The 27340-nt window shown below is 38.3% G+C and overlaps 2 protein-coding genes across 4 annotated transcripts; one reads left to right on the forward strand and one right to left on the reverse strand.

The window, feature by feature from the left end:
- The first annotated feature begins 211 nt into the window (after positions 1-211).
- On the forward strand, positions 212-7600 carry LOC140234537 (small nuclear ribonucleoprotein Sm D2). Its single transcript, XM_072314580.1, has 3 exons — positions 212-306; positions 3829-4005; positions 5311-7600. The coding sequence occupies exons 1-3, from the start codon at positions 302-304 to the stop codon at positions 5483-5485; spliced, it is 357 nt and encodes a 118-aa protein (XP_072170681.1). The 5' UTR covers positions 212-301; the 3' UTR covers positions 5486-7600.
- Positions 7601-12777: 5177 nt separating this feature from the next.
- On the reverse strand, positions 12778-26300 carry LOC140234550 (serine/arginine-rich splicing factor 6-like). Of its 3 annotated transcripts, none has more exons than XM_072314590.1 (9): positions 26180-26300; positions 24298-24426; positions 23630-23700; positions 22393-22443; positions 20137-20163; positions 18397-18466; positions 16270-16343; positions 15485-15601; positions 12778-14189 (listed from the first exon to the last, which is right to left on the reverse strand). In XM_072314590.1, the coding sequence occupies exons 2-9, from the start codon at positions 24421-24423 to the stop codon at positions 13889-13891; spliced, it is 837 nt and encodes a 278-aa protein (XP_072170691.1). In that variant the 5' UTR covers positions 24424-24426; positions 26180-26300; the 3' UTR covers positions 12778-13888. The 3 variants fall into 3 exon arrangements, with proteins under 3 accessions (XP_072170691.1, XP_072170685.1, XP_072170686.1); XM_072314584.1 differs by having other exon boundaries at positions 22360-22443; XM_072314585.1 differs by lacking the exon at positions 26180-26300 and adding an exon at positions 26101-26126 and having other exon boundaries at positions 22360-22443.
- Positions 26301-27340: the final 1040 nt, after the last annotated feature.

Below are 27340 nucleotides of genomic sequence, written 5' to 3' on the forward strand. Positions count from 1 at the left end.
AACAAACGGGAAATCACTAATAGATCTTAAATTTGGCAATTACATTTTGCTGATTCCTTACTTCTACTGAGGCAGATCACCAGTACCCACCACGTACCCCCCACCCATACCCGTGCCTGCCCGCCTCGCGGCCTGGTACATGGTTGTCTCGCTCGGCAGCTACTTCCCATTGGTACATACGGTAGTACACTGACCTCTACACTTGTGCCGCGAACTGTACAGCAGCGAAATAGCAAGCGGCGTTTTCGATACGAAGCCAAGGAAATTGCTATCTAGGAATCAGACCTCAATCAAGGACATCATGTCGTAAGTTCATTTCAAAAGAAAGATTTACGTTACATATAGTGATATCAATCTTATTTTACCCAGCATTATTTGTTTTTATCCAGGAAAACTGATATAGGAGCAAAAATAGTAGGTTTGCAAAAACTGTTGTCCTACATATCCACTTTTGTGTGAGTGAGTGTGATACAGTGATTGTGTGAGGACATTGCTCTGCTCTGCTCTGTTCTGTAAAACAGTCAATCAATCCTTCCTAGTCATCGGGTACGGGTGAAGGAAGGAAATCGAAAGTTATAGCTTTGTTTGCCTTTGAGTGGGAAATAGAGTGATGTGACATATGATTTTGTGTACATTCGATCAGAGTCCATCTTAGTAACTACACGCAGCCGAAGCGACAGCGGCTTAGCGGCTGCACGTCTAACACTAACTTGCTAACAGTTACTCCTTCGCAGACGTTGTTATTTTTCAGCGGTGGGTGTACGTTTCCTTCATGAATATCTTTATTAATCATGGAAAACTAAAATATAAGGAATCCCCGTAATCTATCAATGATAATCATTCAATAATCGGTAGGGTAAGGGCACCAGTATTCGGTCAGGCACCGGTATTCGGTCACTTATCACTAGTCACCAGCCAGTAAGTTCAACTGTCACAACACACGCAAATCACACTAATTCACATACTTGTACACTCATTCACAACAGGAAACTCCCTTAGCCCCCTCCAAAAATCCATCCAAAATCCCAAATTTTACCGTCAAAAGTGCAGAATCGGCGCTACTTTCCAAAAGCGCGCGCGAATAAGGCCCAGTTTTAAGAGTACGGGTCGCCGAAAAAGCGCTAAAAATCGAGAAATACGCCGTTCTCTCGTGGGATTTTTCGCTTATCGCAAGCTTGGAGTGTAATGGTATCCTCAAAAATGCAAAAGAAAAACAAAATGTCCGTACGTGCCGATACAGTGTCCCAATGTACAAGGGTTGAATGCAAGTGCCGAGGCCCCAGTATTCGGTCACCAACGGTCGCCGCAACTTCCCCGATGCAATTTTGCGCCAACAAGGTAGCGCGCGCGCGTTTTCAGCTGCCTTGAACACGCATTGACTTTGAACGCGCACATCGCGTGACCGAATACTGGAGCCGATGACCGTATACTGGGGAATTTTCAAGGTGAAATATTTCGCTATTTTGTGCAATTCTGTGAGATATTTAACGAAATGAAAGTTGAGATTAAAGAAATTTGATATATTTCACATACATTGCTGTAGATATGATGTATGTATGTATTATTTTAGTTTGAAAAATATTGCAAAAAAGCTTAAGTGACCGAATACTGGGGATGTTACCCTATGCATATTTTTTTTTATTGCGTCAAAAACCCACCGAAATCCGTCCTTAAAATCAGGTCTGTAAGCGTCCGTATTGCTTCACTCCTCATCTTCTGCGTGTTATTGATTGAATGGCAATTCAAACGTAGCTAGTCGGAGCGGAAGTGACGTCAAATCATGAGAGCAGCACGCGCGGAAATACATGTACCGGTACGTAGAAGACGACAAGCTTTACGTAACACACGATACGCACAGGCATACGTAAAATGCTACCACGGTACCTCGGGTTGAGCGTTTGTGGTAGTTTGTTGATTTTGTGAATCATCGCACAATCTACTCTGAAAAATTCAACAATAAGGTTTGGATACCAACAAAATACCAAATTCAACTCGACCATCAGCAAAATACGATATAGGTGGGTGGTATTACTCATTACTGTAGTGTTAAAATCAAACAAAATAAAAGACATTTTTTGTGGTCTTGCCGTCAAAAGCGACGGTCGTTTACAACGTTTAAACACTAGTACATGTCAGACTGCTGTGCTTTGCACAGCAGTCTGGTCAGGCTAAGTCCATCTACGCTTTTCGGCAGTTTTCTTTTCTGACAGAACTGGACAATTTACATTTTAAAAAAAAAATCATGTTTAATTTAAAGTAAACGTTAGAAATATTTACAAACATGTTTGTTTAATATCTCAAATTTGATTGTATGCGTTAGTGTACTTTCGCACCTCCTTGTCGACCAAATGATTTTGAAACATTCCCAAACTTGCCCAGCTAGAACCCTTGGCCTAGCGATAGCCCTAACGTTAGTTAGTTCCGAGTAAAGTATAAATCACTGGCCTGGTAACCTAAAAAAATGATTGCATCTGAGCCTCCAAAGTCGAATAGAAGTTCAGTTTGAACACTTTAACAAGTGCCAGAAAACTTGATTGCTTGTGAAAATGCTGTTCCGTGATTACACAAGCAATCGGCACACTACTAAATATGTTCAGTGCATGCAGTAGGATGGGGGGTTGGGTGTCCAGACACTTAATACTCTCGCGTACTGACTTGCTTATTTTACTTTGAATACGGTCCCACAACCTGTCCGGACACCCAATGACTGGGTATATGGGTCAATCATTTGATCTGAATGTAATTTAGCGATCACAGCAGCTTTTTCTAAGGTGTCTTTGAAAAGCTAACATTCGATTGTTCTTCCCTGTTTCTCAGCTCAGCCAAGTCTTGCAGTTAGCAGTAGCTTCACCAATACCAAGCGGTTGAGCATGTGTGTGTGCAGCCCCTTATCTCTTTCTCTTATCTCTTTTCTTCTTTCATTTTCAGGTATTCCTAAATTCCCCCTTTCCTTATTAATCATTTCTTTTTGGGGTTCCTCTTGTCTAACTTTCTCAATTTCCTATTCAATCTATTTAAACTTTCTTCCTAATTCTTTGTTTCCTTCATTGGTTATCTTTCACTCCACCTACCTTTCCTTTCTTTCCTCTCCAATATATTTTTCTTATGTTTCGTCCAAATATTATCTTCTTTATTTCCTTTTCAACCTGTATATCTTAGATTCTTCCTCTCCTTCGTACTCATTTTTGCTTTCATCCAGTTTTGATTCATATCTCTCATTCTATCATTCTCCTTAGTGCTGTTTTTTAAATCATTTTCAAATTCAGTCTTTAATTATTCGTTTCTTTCTGCTTTTTTGATCAAATATCCATCTCTCCCTTGCTTTCCTTTATAATGTAAGTTTGCTTTCTATTTGATTTGTAGATGTATTCCAAACCTTTTGTTTCATTTTTCCAGGTTTACCTCTTAGGTATCTTTACTTTCATTTCCTTTCCCCCTTTTCCTATCCTTTCTCTTTCTAATGATCCTTTCACCCGTGTCTTATGACCTCATGTGGTCCTAATAAAAGGTGTTCCCCCCCCCCTTTTTTTTTTCTTTTTGGACATCTCAGCCATTTCAACTTTTCATCAAATTTTTATTAGATTTTTATCTTGGAACTGCCTTCTCTTTAATATTTGAAGTTTCTCCTCATCTCACAAAAATAAGTTGGAAATGTGAAGACGCATCTCAACCAAAACTACAATCCCTGTAAAGAAGACTATTCTTCTTTTAGATTTTGCGATCTCGCAGGGAAACATCAAAGGGTGCATATATTGCAATAAGATTTGTACATTATATTAAACGACATGGTTTTAAGCTGTTGTATCTGTCCTGTATCTACACATGTAGGCTCCTTACGAAGCCCAAGACAGAGATGAGCCAGGAAGAGCTGGCTAAGAGGGAGGAGGAAGAATTCAACACTGGGCCACTCTCTGTCCTCACACAGTCTGTCAAGAACAACACCCAGGTTCTGATCAACTGCAGAAACAACAAGAAGCTACTTGGGCGTGTCAAGGCTTTTGACAGGTGAGCATGAAGAACTACAGCATATCAGTTCATGTGTACAACTTGTCCGTGCAATGATCTAACATGAAATATCAAGGCATGAATGAATGAAATACATAGTTTCACTTTCCTCTTCATGAATTTGTCCTAATGCTCTTGCATGAAAAGAATCAGTCACATCCTCTCTTTCCTACAGCCAAGTATGTAAATTCATAGATTGTGCATTATAACTTGTGTACTGCATTCTACAGACCTGAAACTTATCTACAAAACTGTACACTGCATAGTGAGTGCTACCTCTCTGCTTTGTGTGTGATGCAGTGCAACATGTGCCACATGTTCCATTGTACGTAATGTGGACAAACTGTGAATCCTCAAAAGTGGGTATTTGGAAGTCAAGCATTTTTTGCCTTTTTTTGTTTGTCAGTCTCCCTATAACAAAGCAAGTAAAGGAAATATTGACAGATGTTTTAAGGTTTGGTAAATGGCTTTGTAATTTCTTGTACGCATGTATACGTAAAGGCAGATTATAAAACTGGTTATGCTTGAGGGGCTACTGACAAGATAATGAATTGATGTGATGTGGAGTAGAATTTGTAAAGCTTTAAAGCAAAGGATTACTCTGAATTTGAGAAATTGTATCATTAAATGGTCCCTGAAGTCCAAATCTATGTTGATTTCTATTGATGCTTCTTGGTCTGTACTTAACCAAATTGCTACATACATTGTACACTGTACTCGATGGAAACATGCACCATGTATTTTTAAACATGTGTTTTCTATATCCTTTTAAGCCCCCCCCCCCCCAAAAAAAAAAAAGAAAAGAAAAAAAATCCTGCGAGTCATCTTCATCCATATTCCTGCTGTGACATCATCCTTCTTTATCACTTGAGCTGAACAGTAGATACAGTTATGTGCCTTACCATTCATTGCTGTTACTACCTGCACTTCCTCACCACAGCATCACATGCTCTTTTTTATGCAAATATTCTGACAAATTTTTGATGTAGCAACGAATGATTTTTTTTTTTTTTTTTCATCCTAATCTTCCGACTGCTGGCCTTCTGTGCAGTTCATCATATTCCTGTAAATGTAAAATCTGCAAATTGCATCTGTAACTCCTCTTAATTCATGCTTGCAGAATTTAAAAAAAAAAAAAAAAGATAAATTACAAAGATTATTCCCAGACTTTAATTGTCTATTTATATCGGGGACCAAATTTTGTTATCACAGTTGAAAAATCAGAGGTAAAATGAAATTCTTTCCACATGCTCCTAATTATGTTTAATGTATATTATCTCACCATTCTATTTATCTTATCCACAGGCACTGCAACATGGTTTTGGAAAATGTGAAAGAAATGTGGACAGAAACTCCAAAGTCTGGTAAAGGCAAGAAGAGGTCAAAGCCCGTCAACAAAGATCGCTACATCACCAAAATGTTCCTGCGTGGAGATAGTGTTATCCTGGTATTGAGGAATCCTCTGGCTACTGCAAAATGAAGACCAGAAATGGGTCGTCTCTTTTAGTGGGTTGTAGATTTTCTTTGTATACCATTTCACCGACACAACTGCAATCGATATGGACTTTGAGATTGTGCATGGGTAATGCACAAGCCATCTGGACTGAATTACCGAAGCCATGGAGAGGAGATTGTGAATACCTGTTGAAGTTAAATCTTGTCATATTGAGTCATTGTTACCTGGCAATATGCATTCACCAGAAGACCACAAGAATAGTTTTGTCATAAGAATTAAGAAGAAGGTATTTGGCAGTGCAAATAAAAGCAGAGCTGCCATGTCTCACTAATTCTACTTGGAGAGCCCCTGGAAAAGAAGAAGAAGAAGAAAAAGAATTATACAGTACCTTGATGTGAAAAAAAACAACAACAACAGCAAAACAAAAAACCCCAAATATGATATTAGTAATAATGTAAGGGTCTCTGTGATTTGGATATTATTTGTGGCTGATGAGATGCATGCATGTAAACCAATGATACCTGATCATGCTCTTGCATTTCCTTGATTTTGATGTGTGAATTGCTGTAAAGGTGTAAGCAAGCATCATTTACTTTGAATTGCTAATTGTTTTAAGATAAATGAGAGAAAATGTTACTTGTATTTTTTCTTTTCCAGTAGTTGGATGCAAATCTTAGCTGGAATGTTAAGTTGGTTTAAATATTCCTCCCAGGGAAATAAAATTGACATATCTGAAAAGTTCTGCTGAGAATGATAAAACAATAATATTGAGTGGTTGAACATTGTTGTCTGCTGCTCAAATTGAAATGCCACTAAGCTGCTCAGAGTGTGAAGGCAAACACGAGAATAATACCTTTCACTTTTGTAACTCTGCAAGCTCTGGTTGAAAGTCCCTTCCTCTGATGATTTTTTTTTTTTTTTTTTTTTTTTTTAAACAGTGGTAAGTACATGTATGGTCAACTTTACCAAAGTTGACTGTTACCACCATCCATGTATCTTGATGCTCTACAAACATGTATTTTCAGAGCTGATGTTGAGACTACCATGTGAGGAATAGAAGCAAGTATAAACTGATGTTCTTTCCTTAAAATGGCAAATCAGAATAGGATTCTGTGAATGTAAAGTTTGCGTGATCTATTCTGTCAGCATTTTCATTCATTCATATAGATTGTACATTTGTATTCTAGACTGTCATTATACCCCTTACTACTGTGTACATTTTAAAATGAAATACAGTCAATCTTTCCTTAGTCAACATCACAGAAATCAAAATACATTGTATTGGCTAAGTCAAAGAAAAATTCTACCCTGGATGGATCTAGATATGTGTTAATTCTGTCATGTACATCAAAATTCATGGAAGTCGATGGATTTTCTGCGCTCCCTTTGGATCCAACTTAGGCAAGATTGCCTGTATTCTTTGACAAGTGACAGACCCTGTTTCAGTATGCATTCAAGTTTGTGCATACAGTTCGACCTCGATCCGGATAAGCGAATTGGCCGGATATGGGAAACACAATGTTAATGTACAGTGTATATAGCTGCCGTCCAAGCTGCCGTCCCAGTGCACTGGCAGCTAGGCAGGTAGCGTACCCCGCAACGGTGGTGTAATCTATGCTAGCCTGCGCAAAATTGTAGTCCCTTCTTCACAAAAATAAAGTACTGTATATCTTTATGTGAAAATCAAGTTTTATCTCATTAGATATTGAGAAACCTGTCATGCACATCTTATGAAATTAGTGAAATAGATCCATGAAAGTCACTGTTTTTTCTCAATTTTTGGATGAAAAAAAAAAGTCCTTCACTGCGTGAATGCGTCCGGATAATAGAGATTTCCGGATAAACGGAGGCCGGATAATCGAGGTCGAACTGTACATGTACTTGACCACAAAACATTCCTGAGACCACACAGCTGGTCTGAGGTTTTGATTTAGCTCGTCCGACATAAATGAATGACTCTATCTGCAGTTTACTTGCAAAGTTACCTTCTCAATGGTAAGTTATTTTAGAGTTATCTTTTTAGAGTGGTCACTTGGTTCGATGTGAAAGTTATCAGACCCTGTCCCATTAAAGTATGTTGTATCATAGGCCACACTGTAAATCTGTGAATAAAGTTCAGCATTTTTGTATAATCCTCAATATTTTATTTTATTCTTCTTTTTTTTTTTCTTTTTTTTTTTAAGCAAGTGTGTTGTGAAGGTGTTGCTCAATGAGACTGGGATGATTATTTTATATGCGATATATTTCATTACATTGTGTAACAGAGCACATTTCATGTGTTCTTCTTTATCATTGGACCCGAGACATGTCTTGTAACAAGAATTTTGCTATGACTGTGTTCGTTGTAAGGGAATTTTGCACCAATGGTTCAAATAATTTGGGGTCCTGAATTTTTATTTAGACAAAATTTCCATATACTGTACATTTTATTTTGTGAATTCAAGAAATGAGTGCTATTCGCGAAGTAACACACAAAAATATTGACTCTGATCCAGACATGATTGCTGCATGATGCATGCATTCATTTGTGTTCATTACTGTACAGTATACTCCCGTTATAACAAAGTCCTCGGGACCGGCAGTTTTCTTTTGTTATACAAGTTGTATAAAAATCTCGTTTTAACCAAACAAATTAATGATTAGAAATATATAGTGTGGATAACTTTGTGGCCTGAATTTTTACTTTGTTGTACAGTAGCACAAATTTTGTTATAACTATGTTCGTTATAAAGGGAGTACGCTGTACTCTACAATTTCAAATTTTATCCCTCACAAAAATGTCACAGAGTCTCTATTCACGAAAAATTAACTAAATACAATATGACGTTTACAGTATGAGATTTATATGCTGACATATGCAAGTAGTGTCACACTACTGTACATAAATCATTGTACGTACATTGTACCAATTCAATGCATGCAAAACACACAGGTAAGGAAGCATGAGTGCAATGCAATGTCCACAATGACATGAATTAACAGTGAATTTAAAAACAAAGAATGGCATAAGTTGCATAACAATCAAACACAAAATCAGCAAATTTAAATTTTGGTGTTGGAATCGCTGGATAAGGAGACTGCTAGAGGTTATGGTGTCGTGTGTGGACAATATAAAGAAAATATAAAGGGAATTCCACAAAAATTCATTTTTCATGAAAATTACACATTCCATCAACTTGATACTGACATAGCAATTATTCCCCCTGCTTTCTGAAAGTGGTTAGTCAAGTGCTCTTTCATTATGCTAGAAAAGTGATTTTTTTTTTTCTGGAATGTTCTTTATTTTTTATTTTTACATTGTCCATACACGATTTCATCAACTCAAGTAGTCTCCTTATCCAGTCATTACAACACAAATACTTAAAGAATTCATAACTTTTGCATAGATTGTCTGATTTTCCTCAAACTTTCACTGATGTGTTCTACTAATGTTGCTGCCTTCACTCAATCCACATTGCTCTTTGGGTTTGGGTTTCCTTTTAAGTATGCATCATTCCTAAATAGCAACAAACATAGTGAGCATCAGATCCCTGTCCACCCCATAAATAAATAAACTTGGAAAGAAAAAGAAAAATATTCCCTACAGAAGCATACAAAAATGACAAAAATCTGATAAGAAATAAGGAAGATGTGACATTTTGAAATTTCATATTTAAAAAAAAACAAAACATTTCTTGACTAGTCCTTGTTTGTTTGTTCATTTTCCATCTGAGAAGATGGCTGGATAGCCCATATTCAGCTACATTAAGCTGGTCTTCCATGGGGTCCAGTTGGATGTTAGGCGGGCCCACAAGGGTTAAACACCCTGCTCTTTGTGATGAATGAATGAAGCGGGATCTTTTACATGCATGAGTTGTGACTCTCTCACACACGGGACCTCTATTTATGTCCTATCCGAGGAACAGAGTGTTTTGCCTCTTGCTAGAAGGGACGTATGATTACACACAACATTGCTCAGTCCAGACTCGGGTTCGAACTCGGGTCGCTTGGGTCGGAGGCAGACTATGTGCTACCAACTGAGCCAACTCGCCACCCTCGAGAATATTCAAATGAGCGAGTTGATGATGTCATACCCTCCCAATTTTTATGTACACTGTACATGTATGTTAGATATAAAATTTGGAAAAATTGTTAATTTTAGCTGATACAAGTAAAAGCATGGTCCCATATCAAGGTATCAGAGTTAACATTTGTCCTTTTTTATTTTGAGTGGTTTTACGAGAAGTTTTATATTTACATAGTTAAAATGAGATTTTTGTCATTTCTATATATGAAATGAATAAGAAATTGTGAGAGCATGACATCGTCAACTTGCTAATTTGAATATTCATAAGGACTGGTCAAGAAATGTTTTACGACAAAATGTGAAATTTCAAAATGTTGTATCTTCCATATTTCTTATCTGATTTTTTTGCCATTTTTGTATCGTTCTGAAGTGACATTTTTTCTCTTTCTTTTGAAGTTTTTTTTTTTTTTCCGAGTGGATTTCCTCTTGAGAGCATGGAGTTAGTGCTGTATTTTTGATTTGTTTAGAGAGTGCAAAACATCACAAAATCAAGCTTGTATGAGAAGGGATGAAAAAGAGTGTAAGACAAACATGAGTTGTGATCAACTCAAATTTAAAAGGTGAGTGAATTATAAAATACACCTGTACGTGTTTCATGTTTACTTAGTCTCCAATCTCTGGTGCTTATCTACTTATGCAGGCATACCATCACCACTCCACTCTTCCCCCTCTCTCCACTCTCTACAGGCTTAGATTACCTGCTGCATTACACACTACAATCATGCAGCTTCAACACTTGCATTAACCGACACAAATTCTTCTTGGAAATGGTGTGTGGCACAGGGAGTGAATTGAACATGATGAAATGTAAAACATGCCCCTATGCAGATTCTCTGTAAATGCGTTTCTCCGTGAAATTTTGCAGCATATCCACATTTTGATACATGTACATTGTGTAACGGAGTACAAATTCTCGTTACAAGATACGTCTGGGTCCACTGATAAAGAAGATTTCTTATGTTCTTCTTTATCAATGGACCCAAAATGTGTCTTGTAACAAGAATTTTGCTACGACTGTGTTTGTTGTAAGGAAATTTTGCACCAAAGATTCAAATAATTTGAGGACCTGAATTTCTATTTTTGACAAAATTTCTATATACAGTGTAGATGAAAGGAGCATCCTGTACATGTATATAATACTGTAGGTTCCTATGGATGATTAAATAACCAATATGGAACATTTTTTGCTCTAGGAAAGCATTTTGGTGATGGTCTATTGGCACTGTTCAAGATGGAGGCCTTCACATGCATGCACTCTTGCACACACACACACACACACATCCATTCTGTACAACTGGTTACAAATATTCATTTACATCAGAATTCATCACATTGGAGCAGATAGAACATTATCTAGATGATGACTGGCGGGGGAGGGAACATACCGAATGTTCCACCTGAAGGTTTTGAAATGCTACTGAGGGAGGATAGAAGTCCCGAGACGAAGTCGAGGGTTTTATAGCCTCCCGAAATAGCATTTCAAATCCCGAGGGTGGAATATTTGGTACAGTGCACTCCCGTTATAACGAAATGCTCGGGACCGGCAGTTTTCTTTCGTTATAACCGAACAAATACAATATATAACGAAAACAAGAAAACCACGTATATATATCATATTATGTTTGCTGAATACTCATCATACACTGGAAAGCTATGTGAAATGTGATGGGATAACTGTATCACAATAATAAATGCAAGTTCCCCTCAGAAACTGTGCATGACACAAAGAGCGAACACACAGTGGTGTGAAGCGTTCACCCATGCAGAGAAGCTATAAATGCTTGTTCCGCTACGAATTTTCGAAAGCAATTCGCATTTCGTTATAATGGAGCACATTTCTTTTGTTTTTCTTTGTCTATGGCGCTCGGAAAAGACTTCGTTATAACGGAAATTTCGCTATAACCGTGTTCGTTATAAGCGAATCTTTTACCATAGACTTTTATGGTGATTATTTTGGGACCAGAAGATTTACTTCGTTATAACGAAATTTCGTTATAACCGTGTTTGTTATAACGGGAGTGCACTGTACATGTTCCAGACAACAAAAGTCATCTTTTATATTATGTTAGTCAAATCTGCTTTTTTACATTGTATGGAATAGGCAGGTATCGTTTGTCATTTGTTACGTGAAAATGTTCGCCCACGGGAGAACATTACAAAAATGTTCTCCCACGGGAGCCATAACCAATGTTCCTCCATCACGTGACTGTGTTTAGCCAATCACTAACCGGTATTTGACTAACCCATTTAATGTAAGGCACTGTAGTCGTGAAAGTTATGGATTTGCCTGAAACTTTTTTGTTTTCACATGATGGTCATGGTAATATTGAAAGGGATTGGATACAGAAGGAAACCCACGACCAGGAGTTAACAAAATGAGAGACTGAAAGATGTAGTGACTTCCAAATACCTCCACAAGTGTGAACTGCAAAGAACTTGAGAAAAGACAAGGTTCCAGGATACACAACCTTTGTGCAGGTATACAAGGAACTAGACTGCCTTACATGGATCAAGGACAAAGTCATCCAGGAGAATGGCTGGCAACGTCTTCAGAGGTTTGAATAAAAACCGACTATGGAGAATATCAAGGATTAACTTGGATAGGAGAGCAAATTCAAGTGTTATAAAAGTGGTACTGTACTAGTACTCCATAAAAGGAAATGGAAAGGGAAAATTGAAAGGAATGGCAGAGTACAGGCTTTAAATAAATTTTTCAGTTTGATTAGACTTTTCTGCACCACACACGCGCACACAAACACACACACACACACGCGCGCAAACACACTCACGCACAGATGATTAAAGGGATGGTATAGTAGTGGTGGAGACGAGGATTGAGCTTGTAACTTTTTGCGAGATACATGTACTAACAAACTACTTATGAAATACTACAGAGCATACCATTCTAAGAGGGATGCGAAGTTCATTTGATGAAAATAGGTTTTGGAATGGCCGAGATATCCAAAACAAAGTAAAACAAAGCAATCCTGATAAAAGGTGGGTCCCATCTTTTATTAGGATTGTTTTATTTTGTATACCTCGGCCATTTCAAAACCAATTTTTATCAAATAAACATTGCATTCTTCTTCAAATTACATGCTCTTTCATATTTCATGAGGTTTCTTATTATCTCACAAAAAAAAAAAAAAAAAAAAAATCTGTAACGTCTAAACCAAAACTATACCATCCATCTATTGGATATATCACTTTTTCCATTAAAAAGAAAAGGAATGTGGCTGAAATGGTCCAATAACTGTGCTTTCTCTCTTTTATTTGACATGAAAACTTTTTTTTTTTACTAAAATACACAAAATACACACTACTTACTTGGTGTTGGTCAAGAGAACAAACTTACAAAGAACTCACTTAAAATCTACTGACATGACAAAGTACAATCCGAATCCATCTCTAATGGCCAGATCTTTGTGATTTACCTGCAGCAGTATTCCACTTTCATTACAATGTGTCAGGTATGCCAGTGCTTACCTACTCATCACTACATGTACTACTTTGTAATGTGTAAAGTCCATGCATTTGTGATGTGAAAAGTCCATGCATTGAATCAAATTTTGGCTGATCCCTCAGTGCCAAAGGAAGAGGAGATATTATTATACTGTGAAAAAAACCACTGACTTAATCCTGTTGCAATTAATGATAATATTTAGAATTTCAAAAAATTTACAAGATCTTGGGGATAGTCTGGTATCCAGTCCAAGTAGAAGTCATCTTCTGAAGAATTCCTTTCATGTGAAACAAAAGAAAAGAAAAAAAAAAAAAACCCTTCCAAACACTTTTCCACACATGTTCACAGGAATGCATAAAAAACAAAGAAAATGGTGAATAGTATGAAATATGTGACTATACATGAGACAAATATATATAACATTTGCATTCTTGATCAGCCTGGATGTGACTGAGATTAATTTGTAAAACTTAGTACTTTGTCACACATACCCACGAGACAAGTAACACCGATGTGTAAAAATTGGGGGAAAAAACAAAACAAACTTTCCCTTCATTACAGATTTCTTTCCTCTATTTCTGTGTAAATCTGTAAGCATATCAAACACAAAAGCCAATTTTTATGATAATCTTTTTCTGTTTGATTTTTAAATCATTCTAAACTTCCAGAAGAAAACCAATGTTCAGCATGCACATTCACGAGTTACATTATAAATGTACAGATTTTAAAAAAGAAATCGTCAAAATTCAGATGTACAACCATTTCCAATTCACTGTACTGTAACTTCAAACAGAAGTTGACTACTCTGAGTGAAAAATAGCCCCCGAGGTTATGACAGATTGCCAGATTTCTCAAATGTGGCAGCTTGAAAACAGCTTCTTTCCCCCATTTCTTTCTCCTAATCATCATCACGAGGGGTAGGGGACCTAGACCTTGAGCCTCCCTTGTTATTCTGCTCAATGGGCGATGGGCTGCGGCGATCACGAGGTGATTTGCTAACTGAGCGGCTGCGGCTGCCATTCTTGGGTGAGATGGATCTGCTCCTGCTCTTGCGCAGACTCTTGCTACGGCTCCTGGACTTGCGAGAGCGGGACCGGGAACGGGATCGAGACCTGGAGCGGCTCCTTGATCGGCTCTTGCTGCGGGGAGTCCTGGAGCGGTGCCTGGAGCGAGAGCGGGAGCGGGAGCGGCTCCTTGAACTAAGGCGGTCAAGAAAGGAAACAAAGAGACATTTGAAACATTTGTTATGGGTTCATGCGGAATCTCTCTGCATGAGTTGCCCAGATCTTTAATAACACTAAGAAAACCGTGTTCCACATAACCTGGATTCCTGGCTGCCAAATCATGCAACAAGTATTATTTTACTTCCATAATGTACACTTGCCATAGTTCCCACAAAGCCCCTGAGGTTCCTACTACTCCTACATATGATACTACTTATGGCAAGTCACACACCAAATGTCAAATGATCATAATCTTCAACCTTTTGACCTAGGAGAACAAAAAACAATAGAATTGAATGCACAGCACAATATCATGCCACCCCAATCATTTTTTTTGGGGGGGAGGGGGAGGTGGTCAGGTTGTGGAGGTTCAAATTCTCAATGTTGCTTTGGATAACTGGAACCCCCCTACATAATTCAAAGATATCTCTTTTCTTCAATGGTTAACCCTAAAAGGGCCGGGGGGGGGGGGGGGGGGGGCGGAATCCGCCCCCCCCCCCCGACGTTTCGCGCTATAATTCTGTTACGCGAGAAGGCCTCGTCGCGAGGCTTCTTGACTTTGTTTGTTCAAGTCTCGCGCAACTTTTGAGACCAAATTTGCGACGTCCGCGCGTACTTTTGCGATTACGGAATGTCGCCCCAAAACGGGCACAATTTTGTGATTTTGTGTACATTTCCTATGGAAAACAGTGCTCTGTCGTGAAAGTCATAAAAACCTGATTATTTTTACAATTAATCACTTTCATTGATTAGTTTTGTGCTAATTATGGTAGAAAAGTGGTCAGTGACAATTTCCAATGAAAAAACAAAGAAAAAACAAAAGTTGAAAAACAAAGAAATACATAAGAAATTCTGAAAACAATAAAATACATAAGAATTGAAATGAATTTTGGAAGTTTTTGTGATGCACAATCGTTGAGTATGCTGCAACAGATTTACAGACCAAAAATTAGACTCTCAATGCTTTTAATTAGGCTAAAATATGATCTTGAGCTTAATTTGCATAATTAATTAATTAAAATTAGAAATTGATTGTTTCGAAAAATCTTATGACACAATCTTGTAGATTATGACGCAGGTCTCACGCATGCAAAATTTCATCGTGATCGCGCCACCGATGGCCGAGATCTCGGGGGGGGGGGGGGGGGGGGGGGGGGGGGCGGAATCCATCCCCCCCCCCCCCCCCCCCGGCCTGAGCATAGCCAAAAAAGCCCGGCCCCTTTAGGGTTTAACTTAAAATGGACAAAATATCTTGGATGATCAAATCTTACCGCCTCCTTGATGAGGGTCTGTCTTCAACCAGTCTGATTCGACGTCCGTTGATCTCTGTGCCGTCGAGCTTCTCCACTGCATTCTTCATGTCACTGTAGGTGGCAAACTCCACAATCCTACAAGGAATGTCAAAAAATATCTTGTCACCTTAGTAAAGAATGACTACAAAAAGATTGACTTTTGAATCCACACACTCAAAACCAAGTGCATCTAATATCATCTTCCGCTTTGGACTTTGACCACTGATGAAAATCTTTTCCCCCATTTTCACAATCACAAGACTCTTGAAGTATCAGAGGAGTAATGTCGGCTAGAGCTGTTAAGAGACAATCAAAACTTTGCAAATGTTGATTAAGTGTTTATCTGGCATCTCATGTGTTTTTGCCTGTGATGTCTTACCTATAATGCAATCCTGGTCCTGGTCCTGTCTTTATGTCAAGACTATCAAATTTCTCCAATCAAATAAAACAAAAACGTATAGATGCTACAGATTATCCAAGCTAATGGAAGGTGACTTGTCTGGGTAAACAACAAAGAAAAATCACATTTAGTGTATTCCTCTAACAAATAAAACCAAACAACACAAATGAAATCATGATATCTATGCCAGCAATGTCACAAACCTTGACAACAGCTTGTCAATGTTTCCCAAATGGTACCATGTTACGATGACGACTTACTCACCTTTATTATATTACTTTCCAACAAATACAACTACATCACAAATGTGCAATAAGCTTCACACATCACATTACCTTCTTGCAAGTTAACTGTTCAAACTTACCCTTCATTTTTGTGCTGTTTGTGAGCATCCGCGAAAGTCACTTCACCAGCCTGTCGCATGTAATCCTTCAAGTCCTACCAAAGAGCAACGACACAAGAGGAGCAAGACAATGTTAGGCATCTGGAAGTCAACTTTTCCTCGTTCTGTAAAGCCGATACTTCTTGAAATATCTTCATCATGCACACTAGTCATGCATAAATGCTTTAACACGATAGGGAGTTCATAGATGAGAAAAATATATCATGTAACATGCAACTCTAACAATACGTCCTTCTGCATCTCCCAGGAAGACATTGTAACCGTATCAAACCATATTCTTTAAATGAGTCTACTTGAACAATTCATTTAATTTATACATACACAACCTATCCCCAGGAACTAATGACAAGAGAGAATGTGGACAATTAGTAAACTGGAATGAAGGGAGAGAACGTCTGGGAGAATTCAGGCAGTTGCAGGCGGTGATGGTCCAACCCCAGGAACCAGGAATCCAGAAGAGATGCTACATCCAGGCTGCCGGCCCTCAGCTCATTTGTGCATAAATGCGGTTGGGTAAATAAGATGTGTTGAGTGCCATCTATTGCTGTATCACCAACACCCTTTACCCCGTCATTCCCTAGGAAAAACCTAGTTATAAAGGCACAAACGCACATACACACACACAACACATGAACACACACAAAAACACATACGCACATGTTTGATTGAGGCAAGAATGTACAGTCTCTAAGTATCTTTTCTTTTGAAAATCTGTGCATGATAAATCAACACAGGATTTTTGTAGTTAGAGACGTCCCATAAAAATCTTATACAGTGCATTCCCATTATAACAAACATGGTTACAACAAAATTCTCCTTACAAAGAAGTCAAAATTCAAGTTTCAAATTTATCGTCTATATATCTTTACATACTCTACTGTTTGGCTTTAACAAAATTCCGATATAATGCCACCCCCCCCCCCCTCAAAAAAACAAAAAAAACCCAAAAAACAAAAAACAAAAAACAAAAACAAAACCTGCAGATCCAGAGGACTTTGCCATAATGGGAGTCGCGTGTATGAGGGGGCACACAAACATATCATTTGTGAGGGACTTTGTTGTAAAAAAATTGAACTGTGCATTCTTGCCACTCCACACACCATTTCACATTTCAGTGGCTGTACATGGACATACTACTATACCTTCTACCACAGCTGGTCGGACTGCTCAAACCGATACCAGGCCATCCTTAAACTATAGCTTGTTTTCCACGCCACAGTGAGAGCGCCACAGCCGGGCAGCCAGCCAGTCCCCCGGTCACACGGACCACAGACAGTCAGCCCCTTGCAACCAGACCTCTTTAGCCACCAGCCATAGGTGTCTTGCCACAGTGAAAGAGCCGAGACCAGCTCTTGCCTTTGCATATTTAATTTGCCAGATCAACCTAATCAAAAAATTCCAGATGCAGATTTGGGGATTCCACATCTTTTTCTTTCTTTCTTTGTATTATTTTCTTTATTCCCTTCATGTGTGCAGTGCAAGCCTTTAGCAGCTTGCCACCAGGTCATCAGATTTGCTGTCATCTGACCAAGAGGATGGCAGATGCCTTTACATCTCAAACCGGGACGCAGTGTGAGTGCTTGGGACGCCATTCCAGAGCTTAGGGGGCGTCCCAAAGGGTTGTGGGATGCTTCACCTTGCCCAACCTCTTTCTTTAGCGAGCTTTAGAGACACACATCAGTGAGACCTCGTGAGAGAGCCTGCACCTCACGGCCCAGCCAAGCCCCAGAGCCTTTAGCCAGTAATTAGAACCCTGTCATCTCCAAAGGCATTAAGAGCTCTGAAGAGAGGATATAATATGGTAGCATTATTCATTTAAGCAATTATCTTTAGTTTACTGGTACTTGTTCATTTACGATAAAAATCGTACATCTAAATAGATGTATCAAAAAGCATTTACATAGAAACAATGGGTTCACAAAGACAGCAATTTTCATATTCAAAGAAATACCTGTTACAACTGTCGTTCTTTTGCACACATATGCCTGCCACTAGAGATACATGAAAAGGTAATTTATTGCTATATGGCTGTCAGAGGATGCATTTCAAACATGAACATTAATGCTACTAGCCAACACATCAACCTACCTGCCAGCTGACTCTGCTAGAGAGGTTCTCGACCACAATGCGATGCTCTGTTCGGACAGGTGGTCCGTATCTGCAGATATGGTAAGAGGAGCTCACATTAAAGAACTAGAAAGAGCTGGAGCATACTACACAGCATGTAAGTACAGTGTGCTCCTGTTATACGGAAAACAGTTATAACGAAATTCCAGCCACGACGAAGTAAAAATTTAGGCTCCAACATTATCAGCTCTAGGTTCTTAATAGTTTATTTGTTCTGTTATAACAACATTTCAATATGACAAAAGAAAACTGCTGGTCCCAAGCACTTTGTTATAACGGGAGTCCACTGTAGGCATGTATATACACATCCTTTTTAAAATGTTCAAAATACATTTGAAAAGCAATTAAGGCCTTTTACAGCCACAATGACTGTCTAAGACTAGAGATGATTTTACCTACGAAATGACTTGTACAGAGAAAAGAAACCTTCATGAACGTAGGCAGGCCAATTTTCATCAACGTTAAAAATCCACTTGAATTTTTAAGTTCATTAATGGTGGAAAGTTCTTTATGTGTTTATTGCACTGTCCTTAGAGATTACACTAGTACGCTTCATGTACATCACCAACAACATGATGCAGCATTGTTTTTCTGATCTAGTGTGTATTGCATGTGAAACAAAAATGTAACAGCTTTTGGCACATTAAATGTGAAATCAATGCCCACACACATTCATTCCCTAGTATTGAGATCACAATCTATCTCTTCTAAGAAGCTAGTTGAGCAAGTCTGCATGTTAAAGCCACTTCCCTTTAATGCCATGTGTGTGTGTGTGTGTGTGTGTGAGAGAGAGAGAGAGAAAGAGAGAGAGAGTACGAGAGATTTATCTTTCAGAATACAACACTCATGAGTCATGAGAAAGCAAATAAATAAATAAATAAATAAATAAATAAATAAATAAATAAATAAATAAATAAATATGTGCATAAATAGATAGGATTGTAAGTAAAGATACAAGCTAGACTGTAAAAGTGGACATTTTTGCAGTGTGGAAGTTTTTGCGCATTCCGCGCAACAAGAAACTAGCGCGAAAATAAAAACATGCGAATATTTTTGCTTGCAACATGTTCCAGTAGTTTGTGGCTTGATTCCGCGGAATTGAAAACCTGCGAAACTCTTCTTACCCGGCCGAGCGCGAAAAATTAGTCTCACGAAAATATCCACTTTTACAAAAGGCTTCTCTTGCAACTCAACATGAGATTCTACTACATACCAGCACTTAGAAGAAAAAAAAAAATGAAAAAAAAAAAAAAATTAGTTCAACTCTTTTACCACTCTTCATGATGCAATTTTTGAGTGAAGCACTTTACCAACTTTTGGTGAGAAAAGCTAAGGTAAGCCAATGCATGTGGAATATATATATCAACTCGGTTGTCAAAAGAGCAAAGTTTGAAGCCAGAAGTGTGAAGGCTGGATAAATACAGCAAGAATACTCCCAAAAGTTACCAATATAAACTGTTATTTCATGCACTGCCTTCAAGCTGATGGGCATATGCATTTTACAAAATTATGCCTTCTGTAATTTTGCTAAATAATATATATATTTTATCAACATGCAGTGTGGAATACCATCTGTTTTGCCCTATCAGGCAACAAGAGATAAGTGGCATGAGGCTTTTGATATGTTATATAGTGTGGTAGAGTTGAAGTGCAAAGCTGAAGTGAATCAAATGTATCATCAATACAAATATAAATTCTTGCCTTTGTGAGCTCCTAGATCCCCCGAACCTGTGATATTGGAGTAAATACAATACATGGTATGAAATCATCACAAAAGATACAAAATGACATGATGCACACAATCATACATTCTCAGCACTTTTGTTTTTGCTATATGTGATGTAATATGTCTTAGAGAAAATTTCCAGTAGTATTACCAGTACCTATAACAGGGGTTAACTTGAGGAAAAGCCTGATTGTATGTGCTCTTTTACGAAAGTATTGTTTCTTCTGCTAGCGTGGACATCAAATAAAGTATGCATATCACATATTGTATCACACTTGTAGCATGGAACAAAAGCACTTTTTCAACACACATGAAAATGCCACGTTAAGTATTGAGAACTGGAGACAACATTTTGTAGGTATAACACAGTCATGTAATGAGAGAAAGTTCTTGTTATACATTACCACCATGAATAATTGTTTAGCAACGACTGCAACTGTAATAACATTTCATAATAATTATTTTTTTCTTACCCTGAAAAATAAGGATGAAATAGACAACAAAACAAAATGATTTCTGGTAGATGAGATTGATAAAAAAATCCTACTCTATTACAAATATGCAGCGATTAAAAAAAAAGAAAAACTGTAACAAATATCAACAACACTTCACACCAAACACAAAGTAGAGTTTTGCCTTGGTCTAAGCATTTTGCATTATTTTCCCAGTTGTTGCACTTATGGGAACACATTTTTTTTTTCCTTTGCTCTATCAATGATGCACTTCCATCAGCTCTAAATATCTTTCTGTTGTTCTCTGCTAGATATCTGTCATAAGATATACATAAATTATGATAATCCTGTAGTAATAAAGTCCAATTTTTTTTGTGTGTATGTGGTTTTTGTTGTTTTTGCTTTATGTGTGTGCGTGCGAGTGACCATTGGCAATACTCTACTCTGCCTTCAAAACAAGCTGTCATTCATGGAGGAGTTGACAAATGAGTAGGTGTCTGCCATTGTCTTGCCACATTGCAACAATTTATGAGTATACAAATTTGGAAACATGCATTTGTACCATTGTAGGCTGGGTGACGGTGTCATAAAGAAACATAATCCCACTGCAGCAATTGCCTGTGTCATGTTTCTTCAGTCATTTACTCAAGTACAGGTGGACCGATCACATTTGTACTTTTGCCTGCTGCTCACTACTAAACCCTACCGAGCACTTCACTTGCCACATACCTGCTAAAGTACACCTTGATAAAGTTGCTTTTCAGACAATTGAACCTCCTGTGCACAATTCTGTGCATAAGTTCCTGGTGAGGCATCATGCCATCATCTTGGAGCTTAAGACATTTGCAGATCATTGTTAAAGATGTAATAGACAAACATGCTACGACCACCATGCATCTGAAGAACTCTACAGAAAACTAGGTTAAAACTTTAAAAAAAAAGACGACCCAAAGAGTAGTTGACTGATTAGGTTCTATAATCACAAGTGTCCAAAGCAAGTAACTAATATATCTGATTCCTGTAACAATCACTTTCATGCATGTAACACTTAATGAACTAGAACTGGAGTCTCCTATCAAGTCTTTTATAATAATAATTTTTAATAATAATTAACATTTATATTGCACCTAATACACAGTTTCTAAGCATCTGTTTCCTTTTTTTCCCGTTTTCCTTTTTTAGGGATTGGTACTTACGGATAGCCAATACTCGGTAACGTGTTCTTACAAAGAATACATGTATTCTTTCATGGCAAGTGACTCTATCAGGAAGTGCTTCATGCAAGGAAAAGAATCTGCTGTGGTTCCTACAAACTGATGTGAACTCACAGTATGTACTTCACATTGCTAAATCAAATTACATGATTTTTTTTTTCTTTCAGTTATGCAACCTTTGCAAATTTTCTATGCATCATTTTCTATGCACCTATCAAAACATGAAGATTCCTTCAAAATGAAATACAAGTACCTGAATGTGTTGCAGGGGGAACAAAACGCGAAGAAAAAATAAAAATGTTATCTCTCAACCAAACTTTGGCAAATTCATATCTCATCCAGACTTGAAGAGCTTCTAGTTTGTATGAAGGCCCAAGATGAGCACAGCCGAATCTGAGTAAGGTGGAAAGCACCCTGACTTTCATGCAAATGAGAATGGAACAAGGAAACTTGATGACTTGTAAAAATAAGAGGAAGAAAAAAAGCACATTAAGGAATGGCACAAGCGGTTTGGCAAACAATGGCTACTCACTTGTCAATACCTCCTCTCCTTCTGTAACCATACCTGTAGTCATCCCGGCCACGCGCTGGACCCCTTGCATGCTCTATAATAACCCTGACGAAAACAAAATATCCGGGATTACATGCTACTCTAATTTAATAGTTACTTACATGTTTCAATAAAGATACAAATAAACCACATTTACTTACACATAACTGAAAATGTACAATCCTCCCTTTAGACAGAAAACTATATATTTGGTCATTTTCAGTCATTTTCACACATTCCTCCCTTGAATCCAGAAACTACCCAACAAGTGGTTAATTTGGAAAAGTGAGCAATTCCCAAAGAGCACTATCCAGCCTTCTAAGCATACCCTTCTTGTTTCAGGCAAATGGACAACACTTGACCACCATTTTCCAGTATGTTGCCTTTCAGTGATCCTGCCTAGTGGTCATTAACAAAGTCAAAATGTCAGAACTTTCATCTTCAAAAATATAGAACACATCCCTGCTTAATATCCATCATGCACTAGCAAGCATCAATCTTCTGTCATTCTATGTAAACTGAAGTAATATATTCATGCACTTTAAATCATTGTTCAACCAGTCTTCTCCCCACCCTATAGGGACTCTCTACACCCCACTCCAGCCCTGATTGGCAGCTTACAAAGGAGTTTCAAGTGTTCTGTTCCATGTTCTATACCGACTCTGACTGCATGCGCCATTTCTACTGGCTAAAATATAAAGGATGACCTGGAATTAAGTGCTTATGTGTTATTGCATCAATCCGTGTACTGAAACTCACAATCATAGGTCAGAGTCTTGCTTACTTTACCCCAAGACTTGGGTGCTGTAACTTGGGACATGCTTAAGTTGATTCCATGTTGATTTCAGAGCACAAAATCTGACAAAACTGACCAATCAGTGGAAGAACAGACCCAGTATAGACATTGATACAAACACAATAGATATGGAAATTAAAGGTTTTTGATGTGAAACTCATATCAGTATCGCACTGCAATTTAACAAGGCCACAATGTTCTCATGTTCTCACAAGTCCAGGGTCTTGCACATCTATATTAAATATCCCCTTTCAATGAATTCAAAACCAAATTTTACATGTTTGTAGCTTATCAAGTTGAAATGATTTTGCAACAGGGCAGCACAATTGCTACAAACAAATAACATGAAAAACAAACAAAATAAAATCTTGATTACTATATACTGACCTGAAACACTGATATTTTTTTAAAAGTCAGTACAATATCAATAGATTACTCAATATGAAGTATACAAACCTTTCTCCACACAGCTCTTTGCCATTCAAATCATAAACAGCATCATCAGCATCTCTGTAGTCTTCAAATTCCTGATGCAAGAAAACAAGTTTTAAGACAAAGGAGTTGTTTTATGCTTAGTGTATTTTTGAAACAACACCACTGACATGTGAGCATTCTCTCTAATGTTACTGCACAGAACAGAGAGAAGTTTCTTAGGAAATTATATTAACAAAATATTGTTAAGTATATTGATGGCAGGGTGTGGCTGATGGGGGTTTATTATGAGGACAAAAGGACCAAACTTGATGTCTGTTATAAGAGTATGAGAGTTTCATGCTAAGTCACTATGCCCATGTAGCAACAACTACTGTGTGTAATAAAACATTTACACACACCACCTATCCAGCAGTATGCAATCTTTGTAATTACACCATCACATTTTTTTTTTTTTTGGGGGGGGGGGGGGGAGAGATAAACATGCACTCTGAACTTCACCAACCCTCAAACTTTCTCCTTCTTCAAATTGCAAAATGTTCATCCACAAACCAACCAATCCACTTGCCACATGTGATTGCAAGAATTGCATTGAACATGATCTCATTCAACTTTTTATCAACACATCTATGTCCAGGGAAAAAAAAAGAGCAAGTGTTAAACCACGCAAGCAACTCTTATTCAATACTTACCACAAAACCAAATCCATTCTTCAAGTTGATTTCTCGTATTCTTCCAAACCCTCTGAAGAAGCGCTCAACATCTCGTTCTCTGGCTTGGTAGCTTAACCTACCAACATACACTCTGCTGCTTGACATTTTCTAAGGAAGGAGGAGCAAAGTAGGAATGTATGAATACTACATAAACCTCATAGACCAACAAACATGTCCAATAATTTGATATTGTTAAATATAAAGGACAAACCAGTGAGTCAATATAGGAGAGCAATATAATATCAATAACCCAAGATTTAGATGTTGTGGCTTGTTCAAATCTTACTCTTACATGATGATAAAATACCATTCTGCTCATCAAATAAAACTGTGTCATTTTGACTGAGTGAGTGGCTTCATCCCTACGCCCAGAGGCCTGGATTGTCCAAGGTAATTTACTGTCGACCTCCTATACGCCATATATTTTGCAAGTCTAAATTTTCGCGAATCGGGAATTCCCGACGATTTCGCGAGTGGTTAAATTCGCGAGTGGTTAAATTCGCGATCGTACACGCGTACGTCATATTCACCTCAGGATCAGAGTCAACATTTTCGCGTGTCTTTAATTTCGCGAATTGCACCCGACTCACGAAATTCGCGAAAATAAAAACCTCTTGAAATATTCAGCATATACAGTAGTTGCAAGGGTAACATTACTGTAAAAATGGATATTTTTGCGCTCGGCGGGGTAAGAAGAGTTTCAGGTGTTTTTAATTCCGCAGAATCAAGTCATCAACTGTTGGAACATGTGACAAACAAAAAAATTCGCATGCTTTTATTTTCGCGCTAGTTTCGGGTTGCACGAAATGCGCGAAAATTTCCACTTTTACCATGTTTACAGTAGAAACGTTAGAAAGGATGCCCAGTATATGGTAGCCCTACTACATATCGACCACCCTTATTGAAACTGACCGCGTATAATTCGCGCACTGAACACTAAGTACGCACTTCCCTGCGCGCAAAGCACATAAAAATGGATTGGCTTTGAATGTAGATGAGGATGGTTTGGGAAAACGCGATAATTCACTGTTAATTAATGGTTTTAATCAAGGACAAAATTTTGAATGAATATTTTCACCGAATCGTAATGACAGCACAATGTAATGTCTATGGAAGTTTCTAAAAGGCTTCTCAAAAGCTTCGTACAACACGGTGTTCAATACAACTCGGTTTACGTGCATTGTCAATGCAAAAACAGCGGTCGATCCTAATAACGCGATTTACCGCAGGGAGCTGAAACGAGGCCACGCAAGTTCGTCGGCGATATTTTTGCACTGAAACTTCGAATCGAAAAGGGAACAACGGCATTTGATAGAGCTGGATTTTCTCAATCATGTAGGTCAAGTTTTTTACGTGAATTTCAGTGTTAAATATTCTTATCAAGCAAATAAACATTAGGCGGTCGATTAGTAGTAGGTCCAACCATGACCATACAGTAGAAACAACACCACCAGGAAGATACATGTAACGGTTAGCATTTGGGTTAGGCCTACAGACAGGATTACAAACATATAAATTTGAACGGTAGATATTCTGAAAGGCTACCATTCTTAAAATTCATAGTTATACAGTAGTGTATGTAAGATTAGACTCAAGACTTTTGTCAGTTGGTGCGTTCTGCCAAGAGTCAACTCTCTCTCTCTCTCACACATCGACATGCAACATCGCATTCTTTAATTCTGATCTGTGCAGACGCTCCCTCTACCATGTAAAGACACGGCATGCAAGCCGCTTGCAACTCAAGACGGTGTCTCAAACGCAATTCATTATAGAACAGATTACCTTGCAAACACTTTTTTAAAAGATCAGTTGATAGCCATGACTCTATGTCATCTACAAATCACTTAGTTAATGTACTCACATATTGCTTGTTGAAAAACTAGAGGGTGATGGTTAAAACGAAAGCTCAACGATTTCAGAGCACCCTTACTCACGTACGCACACAACACAGCTTTCCAATCTAATATGGCGGATAGCTTGCACGCGGACGGAGATGGGCATGCGCAAGGCGGCACATGCGTACGAGCACCTAGTCTACATTCCAGACTTTTTTTAATTTTAATTTTAATTTTAATTTTTAGTTTATTATTATTTTTAAAGCGAAGAGCGCGACAAACATGGTCATGGAACACTACAAGTCAAGGATGGCGCATTGCCACAATTCTGACAGACGTCAATCCAGTGGTTATGACATTTGTCCAGGATCTAGACTGGCTAGCCCGCGTCTCCTTTTGACATACTACTGAGTATACTGTCAGGTGATTTTGCCAAGTTCAGAGTCTATGGAAAATGGGGTTCATTCACTGATCTGTTATCGGTGGGTTCAATATCATGGTCCGCCACCCCCTTATTTTGGAGGGGGGGGGGTGCTACCAGTATACAAAGAAGAAAAAAAAAAGTCCGAGGAGGAGAAGGCAGAGGAGGGGTGTGACTGAGGGCACGTTGACCCTTTAAAGGGGATGGCTAGTAACTGATCAGTGGGAATCAGTGGGAATGCTGGAGGATGATTGTTCCAATCCTTGTGGAATTATTTGCTTCAGAATGGTCTCATATTCAAGTATCACAGAACTCTATAGAGTTCTGTGGGCAGATCCATAAAATTTTAGGTCCATTTTGAAGATGAAATTTGGTCTATAAAATGTTTGAAGCCTATCTGAAAGGCATGGAGTCACCTCATTGCAATAAAAGAACTGCAGTTCATAATCATTACGTAACAGGGTCATGACCCTGGACCGCGAGGACGATAAGAAAATAGGGACCTACTTAGTCTGGTTTCCAGACCCTTTGCCAACTGGACTCCGCGGCGACGAAGTCGCCGCCCCGCGACGAAGTCGCCGCCTTTGCCGAACGCGAGAAAATCAACTTAAACTATACTAGTTTTCGACGTTGAGGGCGTTAATATCATGGATAGCGAAATAGTATGGGCAGAGGGTCTGGAAGCCAGACTAGGACCTACTAGGCCGTAGTATATAGGCCTACACGGAGGGGTGTATAGTCTTTGATATGAAAAGCTGACATCCAT

This window comes from Diadema setosum, chromosome 1 (assembly GCF_964275005.1).
Source record: "Diadema setosum chromosome 1, eeDiaSeto1, whole genome shotgun sequence".
NCBI classification, from domain to species: Eukaryota; Metazoa; Echinodermata; class Echinoidea; order Diadematoida; family Diadematidae; genus Diadema; species Diadema setosum.